General features: G+C 44.4%; 1 protein-coding gene across 1 annotated transcript in view; it reads left to right on the top strand.

Moving 5' to 3' along the window:
* The window catches only part of Trs31 (trafficking protein particle complex subunit 31), a 152662-nt gene that overhangs the window by 58590 nt on the left and 71533 nt on the right, over positions 1 to 22539 (top strand). The window contains exon 3 of the mRNA XM_045740828.2: positions 15865 to 15991. Coding sequence (XP_045596784.1) covers positions 15865 to 15991 — 127 coding nt within the window. The remainder of the gene's footprint in view (positions 1 to 15864; positions 15992 to 22539) is intronic.

Raw genomic sequence — 22539 nt, 5'->3', positions numbered from 1 at the left:
ACGAATAGGTCCAATACTGGCAGTGGTTTTTGCTTTTGATTTCGCATATGAGAAGAAATATTTTGGATTTTTCTTTATTTCCTGAATTGCTTTCTGTTCTAACTGCCTTTCTTCAGTTTCAATTTCCGCTCGATTTCTTCAATCTCCCTATTTAAATTATACCTTCTTTGATGGGAAATTCTTGTCTGCATAAGCAGTTCCGTTATTTTTTTCCTGCATTTATAGTGTCGTCTGCGTTCTCTTTCTACGTTAGATCTCTTTCTGGCTTTCCTCAAAGGAACATGTTTCAGACAGACTTGATACGCTTCTGAAGTCAGTTTTTCTATTCCTTCTGTAGGACTTGTATTAATTAGAACAGTTCCCCATGGAATGTTTGTAAGTTCCCTTTTTATTATCTCCCAGTCTATCCTTTTATTATTAAAATTGAATTTACTGAATAGCCCCTCTCGCTTTATCAACGTTTTAGGTCTATTCTGAGTATTGATGGTCGTTTGCACTTCAATGAGCTTGTGATCTGAGTATGTGGTATCTGATATCGTAATGTCTCTGATAATGTCTTCATTGTTCGTAAAGACCAGATCTAGAATATTTTCATTTCTCGTTGGCTCCGATATCTGCTGATTGAGTGAAAATTTGTCACAAAAAAAAGTAGTTCTCTAATCTGTGGTTGGTTAGGTCCTGACAGATTTCTTGGTATAATATTATTGTTTGCTATTTTCCACCTGAGACTAGGCAAGTTGAAGTCACCAAGGAAGATAATATCAGGTATCGGGTTCTCCAAATTTTCAAGGCTATTCTCTATTTTGCTTATCTGTTCTGTGAATTCCTCAGCCGTTGCATCTGGCGGTTTGTATATTAGAATAATCACTAAATTTATTTTCTCTATTTTTAATCCCAGTACCTCTACCACCTCATTTGTAACGTTTAGGAGCTCCGAGCATACAAGGTCTTCCCTAATATACAGACCCACTCCTCCATGTGACCTAATTTTCCTATCACACCTGTATAGGTTATATCCTGGAATCCAGATCTCACTGTCCAACAATTCCCCTGCATGGGTTTCTGTAAAAACTCCAAATACTGCATTTGACTCCGTGAGGAGGCCATTTATGAACTGTACTTTGTTGTTTGTTCTTGTTTTCAGTCCGTGTTGGAGTACTACGCAAGATTTAAACGGCCCGCGGATACACGGGGTTCACCACACCTTCATCAGGGCTCTTGAAAACAGACGCCATTTAAAAAAAAAATCGTGGGCCAAACTCCTGGGTGTTATTGGCCTCAGTATTGAGTGAGCAACCAAGCCTGACGCACACAAGCATGAGCTAACAGCTCTGCTGTTCAGCTTGTGACCACAGAATCACCTAAAAATGCCAAAATATACTTGTTCATGCTATTATGTAGCGATGATATTATTACAGAAGACCCCTGACTGTGATAAAACTGACCAGGGTTCTGATAATAGCAGGATTATGGTGATATTTAGCGCTGTGCGCCATGGAGGGAGGAGTAATGCTGTGGGAGGGAGGGTGTTGGTGATGTCTTCTGACTGTGTGTGGCCACCTTTTAATGACTGCACTCAGCATACCAGCTTAGTGGTTCGCTATGATGAACACAAATGTAGATACTTATATATAATGTGTGTATAGAGGGTATAAACAACAAGAGAAGGTTTGGAGCCGCCATTTTGGTGAGGGTGGTGGCGTCGTCTGCACGACGCCACCGTGCAAACGACGGTGTTGTTTACTGGTTACCATGATGGTCTTTGGGCACCATACCAGTTTATTTGTACAAGTATGGTGAATAAAACAGGAAGATATTTATATATAATGTGTGTATATAGCGTAATAACACCACACAGTATTGTTGGAGGAGAAATATTAGTGCGTCTGGCCTTGAGGGCGGCAGCCATCAGCTGACTGTGTGAGGTCCTACGTCTTTGTGCCTTTACTCACCATACAAGCTTAGATGTACAGTTATGGTGAACAAAACATGTAAATACTTATATATAACGTGTGTATATAAGATAAATAGCGTAATAACACCACACAGTATTGTTGGAGGAGAAATATTAGTGCGTCTGGCCTTGAGGGCGGCAGCCATCAGCTGACTGTGTGAGATCGTACGTCTTTGTGCCTTTACTCACCATACAAGCTTAGATGTACAGTTACGGTGAACAAAACATGTAGATACTTATATATAACGTCTGTATATAGTGAATTATAGCAAAAACATTATTGTGGGAGGAGAATGTGGGTGAGTCAGATGACTGGAGGGAGGGCGGGAGTGGCTGGCTGGTACACCGTGGTCACTCCACTTTACTTTTTGACTCATAATAGCTACATAGTGGTTTGTTATAGTGAACAAAACATGCAGATACTTATATATAACCTGTGCATATAGTGTAATAACCAACAAAGTATTTATTCACCGATTGATGAACATAATTGAATCAACAATATGCACACCATATTTTTGAGTACAGCAATGATTCACTCATTTTATTATATAAATATATCAAACTACACACTATTGAATAATATTACAGCAAAAAAACTATGAAAAATCAATCATAGACATTGAAATAATTAGGTAATTATCTCTTTATGGCAACTCCGGCCTGACAGCTGGCGAGCAACAGACCGCCTGGGACGCATGCTGAGTCAGCACCTATAATTTGCCTGACTTCCCCGCCTTATAGTGGGCAATATATGCCACTTACAATTTTTTTATTATTTTTCCTGTGATCAGTGAACACAAATTAACAGGTTAGGAAGAAAAAATAATTTTTTTTTTTTTCAAAATGACATGCGCCTGTGGGGATGACAGGATATTAAACCCCGAGCATGTTAAGGGTTAAAGTCAATAACCATGAAAGTGTTAACCCTTAAACTGCGCAACGTGCCTGCAGGTTCACGTCTGGTTTGCGCAACGCGCCTTCGGGTATATGTATTTTTCACTTTCCATTCAAAACTCCCGCGGCTAAATGGGGTTGACATCAGCTTCCTCAGGGCTCTTGTAAACAGACGCCATCTTTAAAAGAAATTGTGGTCCACATTCCCGCGTATGGGAGCCTCAGTAGTGAGTGAGCAACCAAGGCTGGCGCTCGCAGCGTATGCGCACAGCACTGCTGTTCAGCGTGTAACCACAGCATCGCCTAATAATGTCAAAATATATATATAACTTGTATTATTTAGCCATGATAGTATTATAGAAGAGCCTGAGAGTGATAATGACTGGGTACAATGTTCAAATATCAGTGATTCAATGCTGTTCACGATGTTCACAGTGCTAGCCACAGGAACACAGCATTATTTCGTCCATCTAGGAATCTTCAAATGACTTCTTAGGTTCCTTTTCAAAATAAACGTGTGGTCAATTATTCATTTACGGGAATTAGTGACCAGGATTGTGATAATAGCAGGATTGTGGTTATAATTAGCATTGAGCGTAGTATTGTGGAAGGAGGAATTTTGGTGAGGGAGGGAGGGAGAGAATTGAGGTAGCCTCTGTGTGTGTGTGTGTGTGGCAGCCACTCTTCTTTTGCTCATCATACTAGCTTAGTGGTTTGCTATGGGCAACACATATGTACATGGGTATATACAGTGTGTGTGTATATGGTGTAAGAACAGCAACAGGAGAATGTTGAGAGGAGCTATTTTGGTGAGGGAGGTGACGTAATCGTAGCGTCGTCTGCTGTGTGATTTTTCATGCAGTGTATGGTGGCAACTGTACTGTTCGGACACAATACCGGCTTACTCGCATAGTTCTGGTAAATAAAACATGTAGATAGGTATATAGAACATGTGTAATAAGAACAATAACAGAATGCTGGGAGGAGCAATGTTGGCGAGTAAGATGTTGGAGTGAGGGAGACTGGCTGGGTGTGGCTGCTCTCACTCTAGGTGTTCTGAATGTGTTGACGGTGAATGTATATAGTGTGTGACAGTGTATAGTGTGTAAATAGATTGTATATATACATAACTTAGCATGATACATGGTAAATATGTGCAGCATATGTGTACACAAGTGTCATGCACGTAACACAGTGTCTTCAGACAGTACGGATGTTTTACTGCCATAATATAGTGTACGTGTTCATTATACATAGGATTAGCATGTAAAAACAAATAAAATGTATTTGGAACTGTGCGCAAAAAATGAACAGAAATATATTCGTGGCAACTCGCGCGCCCTGCCCCGGGCGCCCTACTGGCCCCGGGAGCATACGTCATGGGCGACCAGGGAATGATCACGTCACGCGCCAACTTACGGACCCCATAGCAGTCAATGTAATCACAATTTCGATTTTTTTTTTAAATACCCATACTAAGGGAAGGGTTTTTGACATTTTAAAAAATTAAAAGAGTTTTTTCCAGATAATTTATTTCCTGCGCACTGCAGGGGTGTCATATTTGGAGGCAATGCAGTTAAGGGGTTAAACCTCTCCCTGCAAGATGACCAATGGGACCAAGCAACACTCCCGTTAGACTTGGGGGTATAGGTATTCGCAAGGCGACACAGCATTGCCGGCATTCTTATCCTCGACCAGTGGTACAGGTGAATTAGTTAAGGAAATACTACCCGAATATCTAAGAGGCTCCATTGGGATTCATGATCCCAAATTCGCGGAAGGAGCCGGTCAGTGGGACACTCTAGTCAACTCTCGCCCTCGACCGACTTTTCCAAATGACTGCAAACAGTCCAAATGGGATAGCCCCATAATGGAAAACATCGTCACATCATTGCTGGAGGCAGCTTCCAGGAAGGACAGAGCGCGTCTACTTGCTGTGCAAGCGCCCCATGCCGAGGACTTTCTGTTGGCCCTCTCTAATTCCGCCTTGGGCACCCGCCTGGATCATCGGACCCTAAGTATTGGTGTTGCCCTGCGCCTTGCCGCCCCTATCTCCACCGAGCACCGGTGTATTTGCGGCTATGCACGGGCAGACCAATACGGCATCCATGGTCTTATCTGTCGTAAGACACAGGGAAAGATTGCCAGACATGAAGCAGTCAATGACATCAATCAAGACAAGTTTGGCTACAGCTAGGTGCCCAGCACAAAGCAAACCTCAGTTGTGCAGGCCTGACAATAGCCAAAAAATGCCCAGATGGAGTCACCCCTGGAGCCATGGAAGGAAGGTAAACAGGTCGTATGGGACTACACGTGTGCATCTACATTGACTGATACCTATCTACCTTACAGCACAGCTGAGGGAGGCGGGGCGGCCACCTTCTGGGAGACACAGAAAACCAACAAGTACAGGGACCTAGAACGTTGTTACAGGTTCGTGCCGATAGGCTCCGAGACTCTGGGGTAAATGTGCACTGAAGTTCCTGAAGGAGGTGGGCGAGGAACTCACTGGGAAAACTAGAGACCCAAGAGCGGCCAATTTCATGTTTCAGCGCCTGAGTGTCGCTGTTCAGAGGGGAAATGAGTGCTGTATCTTGGGTACGCACCCGACCTTCGAAGAGCTGGACGAGGTCGTCGAACACTGATTGTTATATAAGTGTGTGTTTTCTGTAAACTGTAGCATTGCAATAAAATCAAATAAAAAAATATTAAAAAAAAAAATAATAGGGGTGGTAGGAGAGGAAAAGATTAAAAGTATTCAGTGAAATTCCACAAGGTCTTCTCTGAACACCCCTAAATAATAATATATATATATATATATGTCGTACCTAGTAGCCAGAACGCACTTCTCAGCCTACAATGCAAGGCCCGATTTGCCTAATTAGCCAAGTTTTCATGAACTAATGCTTTTTCGACTACCTAACCTAACCTAACATTTTCGGCTACCTAACCTAACCTAACCTATAAAGATGGGTTAGGTTTGGTTAGGTTTGGTCATATATCTACATTAATTTTAACTCCAATAAAAACAAATTGACCTCATACATAATGAAATGGGTAGCTTTATCATTTCATAAGAAAAAAATTAGAGAAAATATATTAATTCAGGAAAACTTGGCTTATTAGGCAAATCGGGCCTTGCATAGTAGGCCAGGAAGTGCGTTCTGGCTACTAGGTACGACATATATATATATATATATACATATATAATATATATATATAATATATATATATATATATATATATATATTATATATATATATATATATATATATATATATATATATATATATATAATATATATATATATATATATATATATATATATATAATATATATATATATATATATATATATATATATATATATATATATATATATATATATATATATATATATATAATATATATATATATATATATATATATATAATATATATATATATTATTAAATATGACCGAAAAAGTAAGATTAATAATTCTAACACGAATTTTCTTGATCTTTTTTATGTTTCTTTTCACTGTTGATGGTAATTAAAAAATTAATTCTCAAAAATTCATTTTTATTTCTAGTCTGACGCGACACTTGAGCGCGTTTCGTAAAACTTATTACATTTTCAAAGACTTTAGTTTACACACACACACAACTATAACTGAATAGAGCTTAAACATCTTCGATTTTTTATACCTGCATTTGGGTGAGGTGATATGTTACAACAGTTTTGGATGAGGTGAAAACAAACTTTCAACACAAGCCAGAACATGAAACAATGGGTATTGAAGGTAAGAATGGAAGTAATTGCAGAGGGCCTATTTTCTCATATTTCTTGATGCTTCTATATTGGAGCGGAGTCTTGAAGTGGGTAGAATATAGTTGTGCATTAATTGGCTGTTGATTGCTGGTGTTGACTTCTTGATGCGTAGTGCCTCGCAGATGTCAAGCCGCCTGCTATCGCTGTATCTATCGATGATTTCTGTGTTGTTTGCTAAGATTTCTCTGGTGATGGTTTGGTTGTGGGAAGAGATTATATGTTCCTTAATGGAGCCCTGTTGCTTATGCATCGTTAAACGCCTGGAAAGAGATGTTGTTGTCTTGCCTATATACTGAGTTTTCTGAGGCTTACAGTCCCCAAGAGGGCATTTGAAGGCATAGATGACATTGGTCTGTTTTAAAGCGTTCTGCTTGGTGTCTGGAGAGTTTCTCATGAGTAGGCTGGCCGTTTTCTTGGTTTTATAGTAAATCGTCAGTTGTATCTTCTGATTTTTGTCTGTAGGGATAACGTTTCTATTAACAATATCTTTCAGGACCCTTTCCTCCGTTTTATGGGCTGTGGAAAAGAAGTTCCTGTAAAATAATCTAATAGGGGGGTATAGGTGTTGTGTTAGTTGTCTCTTCAGAGGTTGCATGGCGTTTCACTTTCCTTCTTATGATGTCTTCAACGAAACCATTGGAGAAGCCGTTGTTGACTAGGACGTGCCTTACCCTACAGGGTTCTTTGTCAACTTGCTTCCATCCTGAGCTGTGGCTGAGAGCACGGTCGACATAAGCGTTAACAACACTCCTCTTGTACCTGTCTGGGCAGTCACTGTTGGCATTTAGGCACATTCCTATGTTTGTTTCCTTAGTGTAGACTGCAGTGTGGAAACCTCCGCTCCTTTCCGTGACTGTTACATCTAGAAAGGGCAGCTTCCCATCTTTCTCCATCTCGTAAGTGAAACGCAACACAGAATTCTGCTCAAATATATATATATATATATATATATATATATATATATATATATATATATATATATATATATATATATATATATATATATATATATATATATATATATACAGTGGTACCTCGCATAACGAATTTAATCCGTTCCATGTTCGTCATGTGAAACGGACGTCATACAAAACGAGTGTCCCCCATATAACCAGTGTGATGCACTGTGTTTATTGTGAAATTCCCCCAGTGTGCATGACATCAAATGTTCCCCAAAATATCATTTTTCTTTGCAAAATGATAAATTACCGTCCCTGAACATGTCTATGTAAAAATAATTACCAAATTCCACTTACTTTGGCTGTGAGGGAGTCGACAAGGTGCGCTGTGACGTCATCAGGGCCTGGTCGCCCGTGTGTGAAGCTCCCAGACACGGTCGCGCAGGCCATTCAAGCACCGCGTGTTGCCACAAATATATTTTCAAATATTTTTTCTATGCATTTCCAATGCGGTTTTATTTGTTTCTTTTATCGTATATGATGCATATTTGTGACCTTTACAATATGTATACAGTAGAATGTTCATAATTTTCCATGAAACTGTGATACATGTGTCAGTAATGTGTCCACAATAAATGTTTATTGTCACAATATTACGTGGTAAAAATTCACTAATATTACAATATGTACAGTTTCACATATTATTTACACAATAATACACTGTATTACACACTCAGTACTTTGGAGGTGCGTAATAGTCAATGAAGTAGTCCATGGTACACAGCGCAACTTTGCTCTCCTTGCACCAGCTACAGATAGATTTTCGTTTCCTGTTTCATCGTTCTGTGTGCTTGCAAATAACGCACTCGCGTGCACCCTTGGCTTTAGTACTTGTAGGTGGTATGTAGCCAAGCTTGTAAAGCATATGGTAGTATTGAAACGATTATAGGAAAAGCTCAATTTGTAAGGTAGTCTTGAAAAGATCGCTTTGTAAGGTCCCACACAGGAAGAGATTCAGCTAGCCTCAAAGAGTGTCCATCAGTCAGGAAGAGATTCAGGTATTCTTGAAAATATCAATGAACAACACCACCATGGAAGCTGCTAACACTGTTCATCTATGCTACTTGTATCAGATGCATCATCACTGAACGCAGAAAACGATTCATCTATGTATCATCTATATAAATTCGAGATGGCAAGGGTGGGGCTCAGAGCTACAACTGGATACGCTCGCTGTATCATCCTCATAGGTGCTGTATCACTGGCATCCGACCGTTGTGTTAAGCCCTTATTGCGCCTAGCTTCACCAATGTTATGACCCTTATGTTCTTCAAATAATAGGGTCTGAATTGCACCGACTGAGCGCAGTCTTTCAACACCGTGTGGGACAGGTGTTTGAGAGCCAGAGGCACGTGTGCCACAAATGGTTGCTCACGCAGTACTAACCCAGCCAGCAGCCCTTGTCTTTCATATTCGTTATAGCAAAAGGTTCGTTCAGTGTTTGTTGGGTAGGCTGCTCCATTATGACAATCTTTCTTTGTTTCAAATGTGTTCCATTTGTTTTGTATTTGTCACTTATGTCTCAATAATGGAGCAGCCTACCCGACAAACACTGAACGAACCTTTATGGCATTTGTCCATTTTTCAAATTGTTTCAACAGTTTTTATTTTTCGTTTTTTTTTTTTTATTTAAGAAACATGGAGCAGCCGACCTGTAGACGACCGAACGAACCTTTTTGACATTTGTACTGGTTTTCAAAAATCTTCATTTTTTTTATTATTTACGTTTTTTGTATGTAAGAAACATGGAGCAGCCTACCTGCCGACCACCGAACGAACATTTTGCTATAAGACAAATGAAAAATAAATATTGAACACATTTGAAGAAAGGAAAATGTCATAATGGTTTATTCAGTGTATGTAAGGTAGGCTTCTCCATTATTGAGACGTAAATGACAAATACAAAACAAATGGAACACATTTGAAACAAAGAAAGATTGTTATAATGGAGCAGCCTACCTGCCGAACACCGAATGAACCTTTTTGACATTTGTTGTATATCAGACATTTCATTTCTTTTTTCCTACAAAAACGTCAATGCTTTGCAACATCTCAGCAGTCACCCCATTATATCCCAGTATCATTAGCATCTTTAAACAAGAACAACATAATTTATGTGCATCGTCGGAGGCGTCTAAGAATGTGCAAGAAGCAGCGCGACCCCACCTGGCCCACCATGTGGTGTTGACGTTACTCAAACCAGCGTTCGTCATACGGGACGATTTGACGCCGATCGGGCCGTTCGTTACCCAAAATGTTCGTCTTTTGGGGCGATCGTTATGCGAGGTACCACTGTATATATATATATATATATATATATATATATATATATATATATATATATATATATATACACAGGCATACCTCAGTTTAAGAGTTTAATTGGTTCCTGGAGACGCCTCGTATTCCGAAAACTCGCATTCCGAAGCTAATTTCCCCATAAGAAATAAAGGGAAATGAATTAATCCGTTCCTGACTACCCCAAAAACCCCACATCAAACTAAATTTTTATACCTAATTCCTCTAAATAAGCCTACAAAACTATGTTCAAGTTATTACTTACCTTGCTGTTGAATGCTGTAGGCGTATGAAAGATGGTGAGGAGGTGGGAGGAAGAGAGGAGTTACTGTTTGGAAGGGGAGTCCCCTTCCATTATCACATCAGGCAGTGAGGACTTCACTGGTATGCACACTCTGGCACATTTTGCCTGCATACCACTAGGACTTGCTTGTTTTACTAAGAATTTGTCTAATGACACTTGTTTTTCCCTACATTTTAACACTTGTCTGTAGTAAGACATCACATTATCATTTAAAAGGTCAATGCAACGGCCTGCTACAGCTTTATCTGGGTGAGTTTTTTCAACAAAACTTTGCAGTTCTTCCCATACTTCACACATTTTCTTAATCAAGAAGGGACATCCTCTACTGCCTCTACTCACAGCTATTTTCTTAGGTTGAACCTTACCAATGGCTTTCTTGAGACCCATGGCAAGATATATAATGACAACTTTTATGCTCAAATGGCAAAAAAAACGATAAAAAACTGTAAATCCTTGTGAAGAATTCAGGAGGGATAGTCACTGGACACGAGACACTGGTAAACTGAGGCGCGATCGCCATGCCACCACGCGCCAGTCGGCCTGTACACGTATCAACAAACTCGCGTCCCGAGGTAACCCTCGCCTTCCGAGAGATATTTTTGGAGTAAATCCTGCTCGTCTTCCGAAAAACTCGCATACAGGGACACTCGCATTCCGAGGTACCACTGTATATATATATATATATATATATATATATATATATAATATATATATATATATATATATATATATATATATATATATATATATGTTGTTCCTAGTAGCCAGAACGTCGTACTCGGCCTGCTATGCAAGGCCCGATTTGCCTAATAAGCCAAGTTTTCCTTAATTAATATATTTTCTATAATTTTTTTCTTATGAAATGATAAAGCTACCCATTTCATTATGTATGAGGGAAATTTTTTGTTATTGGAGTTAAAATTAACGTAGATATATGACTGAATCTAACCAACCCTACCTAACCTAACCTATCTTTATAGGTTAGGTTAGGTAGCCGAAAAAGTTAGGTTAGGTTAGGTTACGTAGGTTAGGTAGTCGAAAAACAATTAATTCTTGAAAACTTGGCTTATTAGGCAAATCGGGCCCTGCATAGTAGGCTGAGAAGTGCGTTCTGGCTACTAGGTACGACATTATATATATACATATATACATACAGTGGTACCTTGCATAACGATCGCCCCACAAGGCGAATATTTTGAGTAACAACTGGCTCGATCAGCGAGAAATCGTCCCATATGACGAACGCTCGTTTGTGTAACGCCAACACCACATGGTGGGGTCACGCCGCCACTGTCGACAGTGTTGTATTGGTGTATCACACGACCAGTATCCGTCTGTATCGCTCCACACACAAATCTGATATTCGTGTTTTTTTGTTGTTGTGGTTTTGTGACTACAATTCTGAACGCACGATGTCGTCCAAGAAGCAGCCTGCGAAAGCAGGAGTTTGCAAGGGGAAGAAAGAGGCAATCACTGTGGAAGTGAAGAAAGAGATCATAGCAAAGCACGAGCGTGGTATTCGTGTGGTTGATCTTGCCAGGGAGTATGGCAGGGCTCCCTCAACAATATCCACCATACTGAAGGGCAAGGATAAATATAAGATGCTTGACGTGGCCAAAGGAGTTAGCAAGCTCACTAGCAAACGTCCAAAACTCCTGGAAGATGTGGAACGGCTACTGCTGGTGTGGATGAATGAACAACAATTGCATGGCGATTGTGTGTCTGAAGCTATCGTTTGCGCTAAGGCTAGGATGCTGTATGTGGACCTTGTCAGGAAGACACCAGGTGCGTCGTCTGAAGATGAGGAGGTATTTAGGGCAAGCCGTGGCTGGTTTGAGAACTTTAAGAAAAGGAGTGGTATACACAGTGTTGTGCGACATGGGGAGGCTGCCAGCTCTGATAAAGGTGCTGCTGAGGCTTTTGTGCCAGAGTTCCAGAAATTTGTTGATCAGGAGCAGTTTCTGCCACAAGTTTTCAATTGTGACGAGACCAGCCTTTTTGGAAAAAAACTGACGAAGAGGACCTACATCACGCAAGAGGAACAATCATTGCCTGGCCACAAACCGATGAAGGATAGCCTTGCTCTCGTGCTCTGCGCCAATGCAAGTGGAGATTGCAAGGTCAAGCCGCTGCTCGTCTATCACTCAGAAAATCCACGAGTGTTCAAGGCGTTTAAGGTTCACAAGACACGGCTGAATGTGATGTGGAGGTCGAACAAGAGGTCCTGGGTCACGCAGATCTTCTTTAGTGAGTGGGTAAATGACGTTTTCGGCCCCACAGTGAGAAATTATCTCGTCGACAAGCAGTTACCACTCAAGGCCTTGCTTGTGCTCGATAATGCACCTGCGCATCCTCGCCAACTGCAAGATGATCTGTTCCCTGAAAATCAGTTTATCACCATCAAGTTTCTTCCTCCAAACACCACGCCACTCCTCCAACCCATGGATCAGCAGGTCATCGCTAACTTTAAGAAGCTCTATATGAAGGCCTTGTTGGAGAGATGTGTTCATGTGATTGACACCACAGAGCTGACCCTCAGACAATTCTGGAAGGAGCAGTTCAATATCATGGGGGCCTTGCATTTGATAGATAAGGCCTGGGAAGGGGTGTCATGGAGAACCCTACACTCTGCATGGCGAAACCTGTGGCCTGAGGGTGTCCCTGAGCGAGACTTCGAAGGTTTCGGTCCTGCACCTGCATCTGCATCCTCACCTGTGGATGACCCGGAGGCTCTTTTAGTGGATGATATTGTCGCTCTGGACACACACTGGGTCTGGAGGTGGATGCCGCTGATGTGCAGGAGTTGGTGGAGGAGCACAGTGATGAACTGACCACCGAGGAACTCCTGGAACTGCAGAAAGAGCTGGTGCAACAGGACGTACAGGAGCTCTCATCAGGGGAGGAGGAGGTCTGTGAGGATGCTATGCCATCTAGTGAGATCAGGGATGTGCTGGGCATGTTCGAAAAGGTGACAGCATTTGCGGAAAAGCATCACCCTGATAAGACGGTGACAACACGGTGCGTGAACCTGTTTAATGACAATGTGCTGTCTCGATTTAGGGACATCCTCAAACGAAGACAACAGCAAGTGACACGCGATATGGTCAGTGGACAGGGTGGGAAGAGACGTGCTAGTGATATTGAACCACAACCCGGTCCTAGTGGGGTTAAATTCCCAAAGAGAGCGAGCCCACCTGACCCAGAGGTGGTGTCTCCCTCCTCCCCATAAGCCCTCTCCTCCCTCCCTCCCGATCGGCTCCCTCAAGCCAGCAACGACTCTTCATAAGGTAAAGTGAATATACACATGGAAACAGTCAAACAAACATTTATTTAACATGTACAGTATAATATTACCAGTGTATAATGTCATATTGTTGTTTTAGGGGGTGGAACGGATTATTTGTATTTACATTGTTTTGGGTGGGGAAAATTGTTTTGCATGATGCCGGTTTCACATGACGACGGCGGCGTTGGAACGGATTAAATTTGTTATGCGAGGTACCACTGTATGTATGTATATATATATATATATATATATATATATATATATATATATATATATATATATATATATATATATATATATATATATATATATATATATATAGGTGTATTTGCGGCGAGGTGGTGGCTGACAGGTACGGCCACCATGGCCTACTCTGCCAAAGCACAGGGGGATGGCACTCGAGGCACAGTGAAGTTAACGACATCATCAAGAGGAGCCTCACCACAGCTGGATGCCCAGCTGAAAGAGAGCCCCGTTACCTAACGCCCCGTAACTCTGATGCTCTTATTGGTCGCCCGGATGGTATCACAGTGAACCCCTGGAAGAATAGCAAGCAGTTGGTATGGGACTACACGTGCGTATCAACCCTGGCTAACACTTACATTAACCTCAGTGTTGCACAACCAGGTGGCGCTGCCACCCACAGGGAAGCAGCCAAATCCCGTAAGTATAGAGAACTGGATCACCACAACAATTTTGTCCCCATTGCTTCTGAGACACTCGGTGTTTGGGGTAAAAGTGCTACCAGTTTTTTGAAGGAACTGGGTTCTAGGCTCATTGAAACAACAAGGTACCCTAGAGCTGCCAGCTTTCTTTTCCAGCGCCTCAGCGTGGCGATACAGAGGGGAAATTTGCACTGCATCCAGGGGTTCCTGCCCACCATCTGAGGAGCTGGAGGAACTCGACAACCTATGATAACCATCTTTGTAACCTATATGTAACTCCTTTTTTGTAACAAAGTTCAAATAAAGCAAATATATATATTTACATACAAAAGAATGGGGGTGGTAGGAGAAGATATTAGTGTTCAGTGAGAAACCACAAGGTCTCCTCTGAATACTTTTTATTTTCTTCTCCGAGGCTATGGGTCCCCACATTGGCACAAGAGGTGGTACCCTCACAAATTTAAAAAAAAATATATATATATATATATATATATATATATATATATATATATAATATAGAAAAAGAGCAAAAACAGCATGTTTTATTGTTCAAAGAAGAATATAATATTTAACTGATATTAGTGATACAAATGTATCTTTGTGTACTAATATTCTGCACGTTCTTTGATACAAATAATATTAATGACAGCCCAATACAACATTGCACCTTAAAAATGCATGGTAAAACATTCAAAATATGAAGAAAATACTATATATTTATTGCACGATGTTAATTTAGTGAAAAAAAAAAATGCATGACTAGCTGTTGACTTCTTGTTGAAGATTTCAAGGATCAGTGTCCCTGCAGCCTGGCCTCTGACCAGGCTGCAGGGACTAGGCTAAATTCTGATAACCAATTACTGTATAAGATTATTACACTCATCAGAAAGGCTTAGTGGTTTGTATAAGGGCATGAAAATGTAGGTAGTTACATATATATAGAATGTATATATTCCGTGTAGTAACAGCAAAAACACTTTTAGGTTTCTAAGAATATAATAATCATATCACTAATATGCGCACCATGTTTTTAAGGAAAGCAATAGTCCACACATTTTATTATATTACTGCAAAAACAGAAAACAGAGACATTAAAATAATACAGTAATATCTTTGCACCAACTCGCGCCCGTCGGTAGGGCTGGAGCAGCAGCGAGTACTCTGTCAAGGCCTGTATCTTGCTAGACTTCCTTGCTGCATCATGGCCAATATATATCACAAAAAAATCTTAATGTTTCCAGTGATCAGGTAATGCATTTTAACAATATTAGAAGGAAAAAATGTTGAACAATTTCTTGTGTACTGAAAGGGGGAAGGGGGGGAGTGGTTGTCAGCTATTAGCAGGTGCACAGCCCAGGTTACCTTGAGATGGTTGGTTGGTTACAACCAAAATCAGGGGTTAGTCATAAAAAAGATAGCAATTATATGTATAAATCATTTGGCATACAGTAATTTAAATAAATCTGCCTGCAATGCCTAATTGTAGATGAATATTCTCCTGGTAAACCTCTGGACCATTCTTGCTATTTCTTTTACAGTCATATGTGTTCTCTAGAACTACTAGAAACCATCAGACTTGCTTGTACAATGAGTTGCTTGCTTGATGAGTACCAATAAGCACTCCTGCTTATTGGTACTCATGTATATACTTAAATCAGTATTATATTTAAACACTTGCTTAACTTTACAGGTTGTCAGAGTTGGGTCAGCGTGTTGGTGTGAGGATGGTGGAGCTCCTGTTTGTCAGGGAGCGCAATTACAAGAGAGAAACGAAACTTCTTAACATTTTACTTTTTGTGAAAGGAACACTTTGGAAGGTAAATAAGCAAGTAAATTAGTTTTATCAGATTTATTACTGGAGAGCTTATATATGTACTATGAAAGACTGAAAAAATAGTTCAACTTATAATACAATTATCTTGTTGAATTAATGAATTTCTAAGATTATTAAGTTAGGGTTAACTTTAAATATCTATTTTATATGTTGAAAATTTCTGAATTTTTTGTCTGTTTGAAATTCTTTATCGAGAAGACCCATCAGAAGTTTTCCTTGTATAATGACACAGGAACCCCTGTGGTCCATGTTGATTTGCCAGACTCGTGTCAAAATTTCTACCTGAAGCAAGTGCTATTTCACTTTGATTTAACCCCCTTTATGTGGTGGGACATAAGTAGGAACCAGAGATTAATTAACCCATCACTGAGGAGAACTGCCCAAAATTATCTACAAAAATGTTTGGCAGTTTGAAAACTATCAAACAATACTGCAAAAAGCGAGATTCCTCCTCTTGCAACTCCTTCAGCCAGACCTGAATACCTGGGTCACGTGCCAGCTGGCTATCATATTTTCACCTGGCATTATGTTGGGTGGGCAATCATTAGATTAAACTCAGTCCTCTGTGTTCCTGTGCTGTGCTTTTAATTTTTTATATTTTTATATACAAAAGTTCTTACATTCTTGTACAGCCACTAGCATACATAGTGTTTCGATCAAGTCCTTGATCTTAATTTTTCAAAACCACACATCTCCAAGAAGCAGCCCGTTGCAGCTGTCTAACTCCCAAGTACCTATTTACTGGTAGGTGAACAGAGGCATCAGGATGAAAGAAACTGCCCATTTGTTTCCACCTCCACCGGGGATCAAACTTGGATTCTTAGGACTACGAACCCTGAGCGTTGTCCGCTCAGCCATCAGACCCTGCTTCATGTGTGTGTGTATACTAATTACCTTGAGTGTCTTGGTGTTTGGCCACTTTGGCTTTGTTTCAGGGCCTCCATTACTAGCACTGAGAGCAAGAGAGATTTCATCATCAGAGTTTAACTTTTCTGAGGTGGTTGTACCCTCCATTGAAGGGACTTTATTTGAGACTTTCTTGGGCCTGGGTAGTGCTCACAGAAGAGCACTACCCAGGCCTACAGTCACAGAAGAGCACTACCCAGGCCCACAGTCACAGAAGAGCACTACCCAGGCCCACAGTCACAGAAGAGCACTACCCAGGCCCACAGTCACAGAAGAGCACTACCCAGGCCCACAGTCACAGAAGAGCACTACCCAGGCCCACAGTCACAGAAGAGCACTACCCAGGCCCACAGTCACAGAAGAGCACTACCCAGGCCCACAGTCACAGAAGAGCACTACCCAGGCCCACAGTCACAGAAGAGCACTACCCAGGCCCACAGTCACAGAAGAGCACTACCCAGGCCAACAGCCACAGAAGAGCACTACCCAGGCCCACAGTCACAGAAGAGCACTACCCAGGCCAACAGTCACAGAAGAGCACTACCCAGGCCCACAGTCACAGAAGAGCACTACCCAGGCCAACAGTCACAGAAGAGCACTACCCAGGCCAACAGTCACAGAAGAGCACTACCCAGGCCCACAGTCACAGAAGAGCACTACCCAGGCCCACAGTCACAGAAGAGCACTACCCAGGCCAACAGTCACAGAAGAGCACTACCCAGGCCAACAGTCACAGAAGAGCACTACCCAGGCCAACAGTCACAGAAGAGCACTACCCAGGCCCACAGTCACAGAAGAGCACTACCCAGGCCAACAGTCACAGAAGAGCACTACCCAGGCCCACAGTCACAGAAGAGCACTACCCAGGCCAACAGTCACAGAAGAGCACTACCCAGGCCAACAGTCACAGAAGAGCACTACCCAGGTCAACAGTCACAGAAGAGCACTACCCAGGCCCACAGTCACAGAAGAGCACTACCCAGGCCAACAGTCACAGAAGAGCACTACCCAGGCCCACAGTCACAGAAGAGCACTACCCAGGCCAACAGTCACAGAAGAGCACTACCCAGGCCAACAGTCACAGAAGAGCACTACCCAGGCCCACAGTCACAGAAGAGCACTACCCAGGCCCACAGTCACAGAAGAGCACTACCCAGGCCCACAGTCACAGAAGAGCACTACCCAGGCCCACAGTCACAGAAGAGCACTACCCAGGCCCATAGTCACAGAAGAGTGGCCTGTGGATGGTGGTGGTAGTTGGCACAAGTGACTGTGTGTGTGTGTTGTGCAGGGTTTGGTTCTTTACAAGTCATGTGTGCTTGGAGAGATGCATCATGTGATCCTGTCATTCTTTCTGGGGGGAGCCCCGTCGGCTCCCCGGAGCTTTACCGGCTGATATGCTAATGTCAGACTTTGGCATCAGTCATGTGTATGGAGTTCTAGGGCCTACCGGGGACCACGGCCAGAACCTGGCCCCCTCAGAGAGGCAAGGGAAGCAATGGCCTATAGAAACCCCCGTGTGGTTGGAAGCATTCTATGTCTGCCATCGACCGGGTCAAGCATCCAGAAAGGTAAGCATTCCAAAACAAACCCCTATTCTGGTGAAAATTGCTACTTAAAGCCGAACTAGTGGATAGAAGTCTTCAACAGAAAACAAGGAAACTAGTATGACGTCATACGTCACCGTGCCGCTGTCTGCGCAGCTCCCCCCTCCCCGAGAGGGGGAAGGGGGAGCCCCAGACCTCCTACGCCGGCTATCCACCCATCAGTTCTTCGGCTGATGCTATAGGCAACGGTTATGTGCTCCGGCTCCAGTGGTTGTTTCAGCACTGTACCTAGAGTGTGGTGTCTGTTTTCTAGGTGGTGCGTGAGCCGGAAGTGATTCTCCAGTACTCGGGTTGCATGCCCCTAGGGTTCCCTTCCCTAGGTGCCCTGTGAGTACTGCCCTTGGGGCTTGGGGCCGCCTTCCACAAGTTCCTTGGGTCCTGCCCCTGCTTGGCCGTTTACTGCTTGGTTTTCGGCCGCTCTTTGTGTGCTCGGGTGTTCTGTCTCCCTTGTTCGCCTTAGAGTAAGGGCAGTTTTTGCACTGTTGGGGCGCAGGGTACTGTGCAGCTTGTCTTTACCAATCATAGCGGCCGGCTCTGTTTCGCTTGGGTACGCTGTCCTCTTGCGGGGTTTTCTTTTTCTTTTTGTTTATCTACCTGGTGGGGGGGTCTGCCTTCGTTCTTGCCCCTTGTGTCCCTTGTGTTCTGAGTATTTTCTTGTGGTACCCCCTGCTAGGTCCCCGTGAGTGTACACGTCCCGGGGGTTCAGCTCTTAGAAAGTTGTTTGGTAGCTTTGGGTGCCGGTTAGCAGTACCCTGCCTGGGATTACCTGAGCGCGAGTCCTCTTATAGTAAATGCTCGGGACCCTGGGAAACCCCTGGGGGGCGCGCGTGTCCGATGGATGTGACCCCAGAGTCCCCGCCCTTGCTTCCAGTGAGTTTGAGGGTTGCTCTCACTCTTTGTCTCTGGGTGACTCTCTGTTTTGCCTCCGTCTGCTGCCTGTGGGGTCGGTGACACCTTCGGCCCGGAGTCCTGCGAGTTTGGTTGCTCGTTGTGGCTCGGTTACCCAGTTGTGCTGACAAAGCGGGTGCGGGCAGCAGGGGCGTTGCACTTGAGCCTTGGTGGTGGCAACGTTCTCGTGGTTTCCTCCCCGGGAGCCCCAGGGCTGCCCCGTTGTAGTTTGTTTTGGGACTTAGGGGTGTTGGTTGCTTCGGTTCCATCCACGCCCCCTTGTCTTTCCCCTGGATCACCCTTCCTGCCTGCATCCGGTTCCTTACTGTCTATAGGTTCGGGGCGGGGTTTTTGATGGTGTTGAGACTTGGGCAGTCTCGGGGAATTCCCCTTCCGGGGTTGTGACGGGGGCATTTGAGCCTGTTCCTCCAGCCGTGTTGTATGAGTCTGCCAGTGGGCTCCCTTCCTTAGTGTTTTCACGGCTGCCCCGGTTTTCTGGTACGGCCGGGGCTTTGGGGGAACAGCCCGGCCCCGGGACCTGTCGTGTAGGTTCCCGGGGCTGGGGAGGGGCTGCCTTGGGGGGCCTTGGCCCCGTTGGACCCCGTGGGGTTTTTTTTATCCCCCTCTAGGCGGGACTTGTGGTTACGCGAAGTGGGGTCTTTTCCTCCCCACTCGCCGTACATGCTGTTGGGCGTCGGTCCCTCCCCGGGCTCGGTTCTTTGGCCTTTGAGTCGGTTGGTTCCGTCCTGTGGGTGGATGTTTCCTCCCACCCCCTTTTTGGGGACGGTGTTTTCGTCATGTTTCCCTGTTCGATGGGGTTCTACGTGACTTCTGATCTCGGGTGCACATGCGCCTTCGTGTGCCTTCGGGACTAGTGTTGGCTTCTGTGTTCTCGAGGGTTCGGGAAGGTTTTTCGCTACTTCCTGCATTATTGGAATGTCTGTGCTCCTCGTCCTTGTCGCCGTTTTGGACTACTTGTGGCCCGGTTGGGCTACTTGAGCCGGTTGGGATACTTGTAGCTCTGTTGGGCTACTTGTCGCCCTGTTGGGCTACTTGTCGCCCTGTTGGGCTACTTGTCGCCCTGTTGGGCTACTTGTCGCCCTGTTGGGCTACTTGTCGCCCTGTTGGGCTACTTGTCGCCCAGTTGGGCTACTTGTCGCCCGGTTGGGCTACTTGTCGCCCGGTTGGGCTACTTGACGCCCGGTTGGGCTACTTGACGCCCGGTTGGGCTACTTGTCGCCCGGTTGGGCTACTTGTCTCCCGGTTTGGCTACTTGCCGCCCGGTTGGGCTACTTGTCGCCCGGTTGGGTTCCTTGTCGCCCGGTTGGGTTCCTTTTTGGGCTCTGCTTCTTTGGCCGGTTTTATTGTTCCTGCTTCCTCTTTTGGCTACTTTTCTCGTGCAGTAGTCCTGGTTGGCGCCTTCCCACAGAGAGGGTGTTTGTGTTTACTAGTTGTTTACTAGTTGTGTTTTGCGGGGGTTGAGCTTTGCTCTTTCGGCCCGCCTCTCAACTGTCAATCAACTGTTTACTAACTACTATTTTTTTTTTTTTTTTTTTTTTCCCACACCACACACACCCCAGGAAGCAGCCCGTGACAGCTGACTAACTCCCAGGTACCTATTTACTGCTAGGTAACAGGGGCACTTAGGGTGAAAGAAACTTTGCCCATTTGTTTCTGCCTCGTGCGGGAATCGAACCCGTGCCACAGAATTACAAGTCCTGCGCGCTATCCACCAGGCTACGAGGCCCCGAGGGTGTGCAGTTCGGCCAGCGTGTTATGCGCATACGCCGTGGAGTTTGTTTTGGTCTGGGCGGTGTTTCAGTGCTGGTGTTTTGCGCCCTTTTTTGCTACAGTGCTTCGCCTCTCGTTCTTCTCCCTGGCTGCGGTATGTGCCCCTTCGCTCCGGGGGTGTCCTGGTTCCCAGTTGTGGGGAGGACGCCGCGGTTTTCCCTGTGTCATGGGTGTGGACCGCCTCCTTCGCCTCTCCCTGCTCTCCTGCGGGTCCGGCTCTGGCGTCTTCACCTGGCGGTGCTCCCAGGTTCTTCTGGGCACGGTTGAGTCGTGTCAAGTTCGTGCCACCGTTTGCCAGGTGAGTTTCTGCGGTCTGACGTCTTTTGGCCGGGCGCTGGATGCGGAGTTGTTTATATACCTGTCTTTATTTAGGTATATTTTTGTACGACTGAGACCGTTCGCACACCAGTGACTGTCCCTTTTTCAACCCTTCCTGTCCCCCTCATGTGCATGTCCAACCCATGCTGGAGTCATTCAGGGGACCCACCTTTTTTAATGTTGTGAGGTGTGGGGGTTGTAGGGTTGGTTCTGTACTCACCTGGTTAGGCTCCTGGCTGTGCTTGCAGGATTTGAGCTCTGGCTCTTGGGTCCCGTCTATCTGGTAGAACTTGCGGGATAGTACCAGTGGAGTACAGTGGTGCTATTGGCACATTTGGGGAACACTGTATTACCATCAGAGGTCTGTGCTTGTTACACGACCTACTTGCGAGCATAAGCCTTCTTGCTGGTTCGTCCGTGGACTTCCAGGGCGCACTAGCTTGTTTTCGTATGGCAGTTCCGGCCCGTCCTGGTTGTGGGGTATGTGGGCCGGTGGACTGTTCCTAGCAGCTGCCTGGTGGGCCACCTTCTGGCCGGTCTAGCCTAGCCTTGGGCCGGGCTTGAGGTGTAAAAGAGCTCCCAGTACCTCATCCAGCAGGTATCGAGCGGGGTTCCTCCGCCGTCGGTCGCCTGGTGCAGGTTTCTGGGCCTGCGGGGTTTTGTCGTGTCTCCGTTGGCCCTGTCTGGGGTCTGCCTGCTCCGTTCTATGCCTTTGCAGAAGGGAGTTGCTATTTACATGTTGCAGTGGTGCCTGTTGCTGCTGCTGCACGTGTGCATTGGTACCGTGTTTCACGGTGGTGTGTCCTTGTTCCTGTGTCCGGTTGTGGAGTGGCACTTTGCTGCCGTTTTGTGCCTGGGGATTGCGTGGGGGTTTTTCTGTCCCTGCCCGATTGTCCACCCCTGGTTGTTATCCTGGGGGTTTTGTGCTTCTGCTCTTTCTTCCTGCCTCCTCTGCAGCAGGGGTGTTCTGCGTGTGTTCTTAGGCGTTTTTCAGCCTGTGTCCTGTGATGTGCTTCTTTGT

The sequence above is a fragment of the Procambarus clarkii genome, chromosome 13 (genome assembly GCF_040958095.1).
Source record: "Procambarus clarkii isolate CNS0578487 chromosome 13, FALCON_Pclarkii_2.0, whole genome shotgun sequence".
NCBI classification, from domain to species: domain Eukaryota; kingdom Metazoa; phylum Arthropoda; class Malacostraca; order Decapoda; family Cambaridae; genus Procambarus; species Procambarus clarkii.
Note: the sequence above shows the minus strand (reverse complement) of the source record. Positions and strands in the feature narration are given on the sequence as shown.